The sequence below is a fragment of the Mixophyes fleayi genome, chromosome 8 (assembly GCF_038048845.1).
Source record: "Mixophyes fleayi isolate aMixFle1 chromosome 8, aMixFle1.hap1, whole genome shotgun sequence".
In the NCBI taxonomy this organism is placed as follows: domain Eukaryota; kingdom Metazoa; phylum Chordata; class Amphibia; order Anura; family Limnodynastidae; genus Mixophyes; species Mixophyes fleayi.
In genome coordinates, this window is record NC_134409.1 from 26626901 (window position 1) to 26635882 (window position 8982).

At 41.7% G+C, this 8982-nt stretch overlaps 1 protein-coding gene across 4 annotated transcripts; it reads right to left on the reverse strand.

Annotated features, from left to right (window-relative positions):
- Positions 1 to 1727: 1727 nt before the first annotated feature.
- On the reverse strand, positions 1728 to 8203 carry LOC142100039 (uncharacterized). Of its 4 annotated transcripts, none has more exons than XM_075184040.1 (3): positions 8035 to 8203; positions 4074 to 4451; positions 1728 to 2181 (listed from the first exon to the last, which is right to left on the reverse strand). In XM_075184040.1, the coding sequence occupies exons 2-3, from the start codon at positions 4438 to 4440 to the stop codon at positions 1793 to 1795; spliced, it is 756 nt and encodes a 251-aa protein (XP_075040141.1). In that variant the 5' UTR covers positions 4441 to 4451; positions 8035 to 8203; the 3' UTR covers positions 1728 to 1792. The 4 variants fall into 4 exon arrangements, with proteins under 4 accessions (XP_075040141.1, XP_075040142.1, XP_075040139.1 ...); XM_075184041.1 differs by lacking the exon at positions 8035 to 8203 and adding an exon at positions 7326 to 7392; XM_075184038.1 differs by lacking the exon at positions 8035 to 8203 and adding an exon at positions 4701 to 4776.
- Between the last annotated feature and the right edge of the window lie 779 nt (positions 8204 to 8982).

The following is an 8982-nucleotide window of genomic DNA, read 5'->3' on the forward strand; positions in this document are numbered from 1 at the left end:
CCCCTCTCGATCCCTTCTCTCACCTCTGGGGGTTTCCCTGTCATCCATTCCCTCCCTCTTGGGCTCCGTCGTATACGGACCTTCCACTCTCCCCTCCCCCCCGCCCCTAGCTGTGCTTTGAGCTCACTGTGCTTATTGTTTACTGTACTGTGCTGTCTCACCTCGTATAGTAATTTTGTTTGTCCCTGTACGGCGCTACGGACACCTAGTGGCGCCCTATAAATAAAAATTAATAATAATAATAATAATAATAACAAAGGCAAGACCGATGCATGTCAGCTAGGCATTGTCCTAATGCTTAGGGCACATACACAGAAAGTGATAGAAAGTTCTGTGATGCAAATTATCTGTAGTTTAACCAAAACTCTTGTTATAAACTTCAATTCTATTGCACCTGCATGGAATAAGTGTTTGAAACGGGTTAATACTCATCGCTGTACCAATAAGTAGTTTTTAATCATGATTATACCTTATTTATACTCTGGGTTGCTGTGTCACCCGGAGTCAGTCTTCATATTACCTATCCAGCTCGTAGAGAACGGGACCATGGAACTGTCGGCTGATTGAACACATTGCTAAGAATACTACTGGAAGTTATTAATAACTTTTTAAATTGTTTGCAATTAAAGATTACCATTTGAACTTTGTGGTCATAAGTCTTTAACTAACTGCAACCTGAAAGAACCTGAGTTTCCACCAGAAACACACATTGATGTTGAAGATACCCAAATCTGTTTTTACTCCTTTCCCTAATGCCTCATGTCTCCTGCTCTCACTCGGTCATCTCAATTTGGATGCTCTAGTGCTTTCTAAAACTCAATATTTCTAAGACTGATATAATCATTTCCCTCTACTTCATCTTGATTACTGTGACCTCCTTCTCTCTGACCTACCTAACTCCTGCCTTGACCCTCCTCAGTCTATCCTCAATGTCGCTGCCCACCTTACTTTTCTCTCCCGCCACTCTATCTCTGCTGCCCCTCTGCTCTAGTCATTACATTGGTTTCCAAAGACCCACACAGCTCTCAACCAATCCTCCACCTCCGCTCTCATCTCTACCCACAGTGCTTCCTGCCCCCTCTGTTCTGCCAATGATGCCACATCACTACCACACTGATTACCTCTTCCCACTCCCACCTCCAGGACATTGCCCAGGCTACTCCCTGGCAGTGGGACAATCTCCCATGCCCTATCAGATTAGCCTCTCCAAGATTTACATTGGGCCCATAAAACGTATTTATTTATACAAGTCTATAAGCCTTCCTCCTGACTCCTTTGCTTTGGGCTATCACCTCCACTCAGTGCCACCCTATTTGTCCCCCTCCTCTCTCCTCTAGGATGTAAGCTCTCATGAGCAGGGTCCTCTTAGCTCATGTTTTACATCTATGTATTCATCCCCCTCTGTACCTCTAGGCCTGCTTCCCTAATCATGTACCTACTTCACATTGGACATTACCATCACTCTCACCCACTGTCCCGTAAATACCTTGTTCTGCATTAACAAGATATCAGAGCGTAATGTGTTAATTAGTAGATGTTTGGACTTTGTATTATTCTAGTTTTTTCTATGTACCATGTAATATATCGTTGTCGTCTGTGTATAGTGTACTACTGTACTCTGCAGATATTTGGTGGTGCCTTGTGTGACACCTTATACGGACCTTTTGGTTTACCATATGAAAAAATACATAATAATAACAATAATAATATTAATAATAATAAATAAATAATGATTACGTTATTGTTTAATTCTCAAACAAAAAATGATCAGTATTAAAACATAAATATGATTTCATGGGTTATATATTCCTTGTCCTAATCTCCAGGTATATATCCCTAACTGCACACGATCATAGATGGAAAGTGTCTCGATGTAGTTCATTTGTTTGGTCTTTCTGCGTTCATGGCTTAATTCTTTTCGGCTTCTTTGTGTGGGAGCAGCCTCAACAGATGGTTTGGGCCCTTCAGTTGGTATCTTCTCCTCACATCCATGTATTTCAGGCTCCATCATATTTGTGGCTTCCAACTTTTCACGCCGAGCTGCTCCTCCGAGAGCACAGGTGTAAATGCCTAAACTGATGCGCTCGTTGAGGGGGAGGCTGTTCACATCAGTTACATTTCTTAATTTCTCTGGAACAGATTTCTCATTCCTGTTCCTCTTGTAAGAGGCCGTCTGGAAACCTAAGTAAAGGCAAAAATATAAATTTACTAAAATAAGTGTAAACAAAATCATATACTGTAAAAGGTACTGAGAGCACACCTAAACTGATTTTAGGAAAAGGTAACCTAAAGGAATATGACCTAAAGCAGTTTCTGAATAACTGTAACAAGAATTAGCAAGTATAATACTAGTGAAACATCAGCTTTATAAAGTAAAATGTTGATAAACTGACTGTTCTATACCAAGCAGTGTTCTAAAATAGTCTTATTTTCAATTATATAATCTAATTACAAACCACACTAACCTTTTCTTGTTAAACATGGACACAATATGATGACACATTCAGCTAATATGTCTCATTAGGGTCTGTGTATTTATTTCTTACTTTTGAGATTAGTGTTTTTAGAAATAAATCCAACCAACAAGGAAATGTTTACAAATACATTTCTGATTTAAAATGACAGAAAATATATGTTTCTAGTAACATGTTAGTCATTGAATTAACAGTCCGCAGTCTAAGACCTATTTGTTGTGGGGATCTGCCTTTGTTTGACTCTGACGTCACCGAAATGGCCACCAGTAAAAGTAAGTTTATTGAGGGGGTGTGATGACGTCATTGCGTCACCTTAGCCCCACCCCCAATAAAATTAAGCATTTCAGGGTATTGCATAGCTGGGGGGGGGGGGCTTAATGACACGGTGAAGCCCCACCTCCTGCTATTCAATGCCGTGAAGTTAGGCATTTTATAGGATCCGGGAAGCTTGCCTACTCTTCCAGGAGTCCGGAGGACTCCCCGAAATTCGGAAGCCTCCCGGACATTCCAGGAGGGCAGGCAAGTATTCTATACCCCGAACCCGGGGCATTGTTCGTTCTTTTAATGCTGGCATTGTGGCTCGTGACACTGTAAATGTCGCAAACCACACTGACGACATTGTAAACCTGTCTGCATATTCTAAGTCTCAGCATTTAGCCTGCCAATGTATTTATTTCGGCAGGTAACGTGCCGGCATTCCCTCAATCGCACCCAGAGCCCTATTTCAGCTCTTGTGATACCTTAGTGGTTCTTGCATTGATTCTATTGCCTGCCTTCTACCTTGCACTAGTCCCATTCTAAGATCACTTTGATGAACATAAGGCCAGCCCACATTGCGCTGGCAATATCATTAATCCTTCCTCCTTTGCACTTACTATATCACCAGCAAACCTTTGGAATACTCTCCCACTATAAGGATTATTTTTAATGCATTCTTTTGAAAGACACAGTACACATTTGTATATATCAAAGAGAGAGATTTGGCTGGTAGTTTGCATCTCATGACGTCAAGAGAAGATATAACAGTGCATGAGGTGCTCATCTGCTGCTCTGGCAGACTGATGAAATACAATTGTGCCAACATGTTTCATAAGAGTTAAACTTATTAAACAAAGTCAGATATGTTTCTATGAAGAGACTATGGAAAGGATGTGTTAGTAGACAACTAAACAAGTTTGAGCACAGAGATATAAACCAATCGCAGATCATGCAAAAGGATTCATGTATTTTTATAACACAAGACTGGCAGCTTTCTCCCTGCATTGCTTTAGTAATGACCTATTGTGTATTATTAAGTCATCACATCTAGGTTTACCTAAATGTTACTACTCTAAATTCCAGTACTTCTAAACCCCGCCTATTTTTGTGTTGGCCCCACCCACAGTTGATTTGGTCCCGCCTACATGAGGCCACTTCAAGAATTTTTTCCAGGGCCACGTTAAATTCCCAATCCACCACTGATAGCAATGACCATATTATAATTCAAATTTAATTCCTGTTTACATGTAGTGTGGGCCTGGCCAGAAGGGGAGGAGTTTGGTGTGAGTTGGTCAGATTAACATGTATTGCAATATGTGGAACTATTTCTCATGTCCATACCGTTCTCAGAAGACGCTGATGTTTTGTCTTCTGTGGGAGCAGCCTTAATAGATGGCTTTGGCCTTTCAGTTGGTATCTCATAGCCGTCTCTTTCTGGCTCCACCATTTTTGCAGCTTCCATCTTTTTTGCAGCTTCCATCATTTTTTCAGCTTCCATCTTTTTTTTAGCTTTCAACTTTTTTTCAGCTTCCATCTTTTCTGCAGCATCCCTTGCACGCCCAGCTGCTACAAGATTGATGGTGTAAATACCTATACTGATGCGCTCGATGGTGGAAAGGCTGTTCACATCAACCCCATTTCTTAATTTCGCTTGCACTCTCTCTTGAAATTCTTTTGAACCTCTGTTTCTTTCTCTGTAAGAGGCCATCTGTAAACCTACTTTAAAGACCAAAAAATATAAATATATTAAAAAGACCTTAAACAAATGTTATAAGTTTTAAAAGATACTGAAAGCACCTCAAGTTAATTTAGTAAAATGTAACCTAAAAGTAACACGGGCGAAAGAAATTTCTGAATAACTGTAACAAGAACTAGCAAGGATAATCTTAGTACTACATCAGCTTAATAAAGTGAAAAAGAATTAGAGCGCTGTAAATGTGAAAGCACAGATATAATATATAAGCTTACCTTAGACTGTGGTATGATCAGCAGTCACAGCAATAAATAATACCTGTGTATATGTATATATCTCTGTGTATAGCACATAGCTCACACTCAGTGATAAACTGACTCTCCTATACCCAGCAGTGACAGTTATACCACAGCTGAGTGACATCACAAAGGCTCTGCATGATGTACGTCAGTCACATGATCAGCCTAGTCAGCTGATACATCTCAACCTACCGCCATTTCACCACTATATGTCAGCATTCATAGGGTTCCTTAAAGAGAAACAATAAATGCTTTATAAATCCACACCTAGGCACCAATTAAGGTCTGTCTGTATTATTCCTCTCAACTTTCTAGGTCTTCAGGAAGTGGGTTAGACGTCTCTGACCACCCCCTGCACACATAGTAGGAGTAGGGATGTTCGTCGCCATGGCGATGGGGGGTGGCCACATAGTGATTGGGGCGTGGCCAACATGGAGTGTGGCTGCACCTCTTTAGACATGACATATCATATATTAAAATGGTGTTGCTCTCATCTACCTGTTATTGCAGCTTTCACTACCTGGGGGTAAATGTATTAATGGCCGGATTCTTCAACTCCGGTGTGTTCAGCGTCTTCGGCGATTAAATTTAAAGCGGTGCTGCATTGTAAAGGGAAACTTCTCTTTACAATGCAGCGCCGCTTTCAATTTAATCGCCGAAGACGCTGAACACACCGGAGTTGAAGAATCCGGCCATTAATACATTTACCCCCTGGTATTGGATTTTTAGATGGATCCTGGAATGTTGGGATCTGTTTGGAAAATGTATAAGTACTTCATATATATTAAAAACTGAGCAATAACTGACTACAGAAAATATAGAGAATATGGTGAGCACCCTTGTGACCGCCAAACAATACACAACACCCTTGTGACTATCACACAATACATAGAGCACCCCTTGTGTCCGCCACACAATACAAGGGACACACTTGTGACCACAACACAATACACAGGGTTCCTTTATGACCGCCAAATAACACAGAGGGCACCCTTGTGACCAAAAACTCATGTACTTAAAATCAGATCCAGATAAAATTGCGGCAGTAGATCATGAGATCATGTAAAAAGAATAGTTTGGCCTGTTGCAGGTATGTTGCTTTTTGTAAAGAAATTCTCTAACTTTCAACAGGAATCTCAGCAGAATGAGGCATTGTAAGGTTTTTTTTTTTCATCTTTTTTTAACTGGATTTCTAGCCCTATCAATCCGCAGGGAAATGGACAGATTGAGAAAAGTTTTAAACTTACAAGCAGAGAAGATCACTTTATCACTATAGTGGAATACAGAAATATAGCTGATTGCACTGTATGCTGCCAATTTCAACTAAAATGGATTCTATCATTTACGTACCACAATGCCATATACATATATAATGCTGTATACATACACACACATGCATGCACACACGCACACACACACACACAATACCATATATCTACCTACACAATACTATATACCTATATACACAATATCATATACAGAATCACAATGTCATATACCTAGATACTCAATTCCTGCTACATAAACACACACACACACAATGCCATATACATACACACGTACACACACGCACACAATGCCATATACATACATATCTACACACACACAATAACATATACATACACTCGTACACACACATTGCCATATATATATATAAATACACTCATACACACAATGCCACATACATACACACAAACAATGCCATGTACATACACAAGTACACACACACAATGCCATAAATCATTAGTACCGACCCCCAATTAAATAATTAATCCCCAACCCCTAGTAAATTAAGTCAAGCATCCCTAAGTGCATGTCCTGGGGGAATAAAGAAATCCACCTTGTATCCCCGCTAAATGCCTCTTTTGTCATCTAACACACAGAAACATTCACAGCTAACTCTGGGTGGGCACAGTTGGTATAACAAGTGTTAGCACAGCACTCTGATGGATGTCACTGTGCACAACTGTGTATGCCCAATGGGCCTGAGTCATAAGGGAGAGAAAGGCATAAAAAATGAGTACATTTTCACCTGGGGAAAACCATGTTGCATTGGAGGGGGAAGTAAATTTAGAATGTCGTGACAGATTTATAGTTGGGATAGGGCATGTCCTAGATCAATTTTAAATTTCAGTATAAAAATAAAGCTAACAAGAATGTGTGTGATACATGAAAAAACAGCTAGTATTTAACTTATGTGCAAAATAGTAAAATACTTTCACCCTTTACTCCTTTTTTTTTTGCCTTACTTCCCTTAATGACTCAGGCCCAATGAGTTTAAGTGACTTGATCCATAAAGTTGTTACATCTCAAACCAATGGATATTTATAATGTATCTTATAATTATAATGTATTATACAAGGGAGTTGTGTATACACATGACAGATGCAGAAATACATCTGCTGACACTTACATAGGTACACCGACAGACCCAGATATCTTATGCACATACTAAACAGTATTAGACACCCACTATTAAGTGATAAGTCCCCAACCCACCATTAAATTATTAACCTAGGCCTCTTCCCACTTTACATTAACCCCTCCCACCACGTTTTCCATCTTCCATTCTGCATTTCAGCGGTAGACTCTCATGTTTACCTCTCCGTGCCTCACATGGCAGCAGCTAACATGTAAGGTGGTGCACGTTTTACATATAGGTGTGCGCAGTACATTCATTAGGGTGTGCACCCAGGGAAACCTAGAGAAGGATACTCTGCGCCTCAGCTAGCCGCTGGGGGGGCGTGTCTAGCATCACCTAGGTAATATAATATGCCACACAGTAGTGCAACCAGTTCCTATTATGCATCACACTAGTGTCCTAAGTTTTTATTATGCCACCTTAGTGTCCCCAGTTCTTATTTTGCCACCTTAGTGCCCACAGTTCCTATTATGACACACAATATTGTCCTAAGCTTTTATTATGCCACGTTACTGTCCCCAGGTCCTATTATGTTACACAATAGTGTCCTAACTTTCTATTATGCCACCTTAGTGCCCAGAGTTCCTATTATGCCACCTTAGTGCCCACAGTTCCTATTATGCCGCCTTAGTGTCCCCACGTCCTATTATGACACACAATAGTGTCTTAAGTTTTTATTATGCCACATTAGTGTCCCAAGTTCCTATTATGCCACTTTAGTTCCTATTATGCCACACAATACTGCCCTAAGTTCATATTATGCCCCAGTAGTGCCCCAGTTTATACTACGCCACAGTAGTGCCTCCACTTAAAATTATGCCACACACACACACACACATGACATTACCATTAAAGACATAAACACAGACAGCTCTGTTATGTTCTCACCTCAGGCCATTCACATAGACAGTCTTCTGTTCCGCGGCAGGGCATGCAGAGCTTCATTTCATGGAGGGGCAGCAACTGTTGTCATGGAAAGGAAGGGGCGGGCACAGAGGGGAGAAACAAATCTGTATGACCCGTTGACAAGCGCCGTATGATGGCTGGTCCCAAGGGAGGGACCAGCCTACCTGTCAATCGTCCAAAGTCCTGAGCCAGAGTGGGGTTTCTGGTCCCTTGCCTGCCACCTGATTGGGGAAGAAAATGCTGCCGGGTTAGTCTGCTGCTGGGGCGAGCAGCCAGCCGGATCGTCCCATTTAGCCCAGGGCCGTCTTTCCCATTGGGCACGATGGGCAGGTGCCCGGGGGCCCAGGGGTAAAGGGGGCCCTGGCAGGTCTGCTGCTGTAAAAAAGCCTGTAAAGAAGAAAAAAAAAAGAAAAAAGAAACTTACTTTTTGCGGTCATCTGACCGTTCAGGTCAGGTGACGATCCGGCTCACTCCCTGGACCTCTCTTCCGTGATGCACTCGCAGTGAATGTCGGGCGTGATGACGTCATCACGCCAGACATTCACTGCGAGCACAGCATGGAGGAGCACAGCGAAGTGGATTCAACTTATCGTGATTGAAAGGTAAGTTTTGTTTTTTTTTAACTTATATATTTATATATAGGGGCCTCGGTGCACTGCTATGCCCGGGGGCCCATACTGTTGTTAAGGTGGCCCTGATTTAGCCATTGGCCCTACCTCTTACCCGTTCCAGCGCTGTCCGTCTCTGACAGCTCACCGGCTTACACCTGGTAGTATCAGCATCACCTGACCACAAACCAGGAGGCGAGGATTTTCAAACCCCTTTACTATTTAAACCTGCTCTGATACTGTAGCAGTGTCAGAGCAACAAGTGTCTCAGCTTGTCTGACTCCCGGTCCTTGATCGGTTCCTGTGCTCTCGCTTCCCTGAG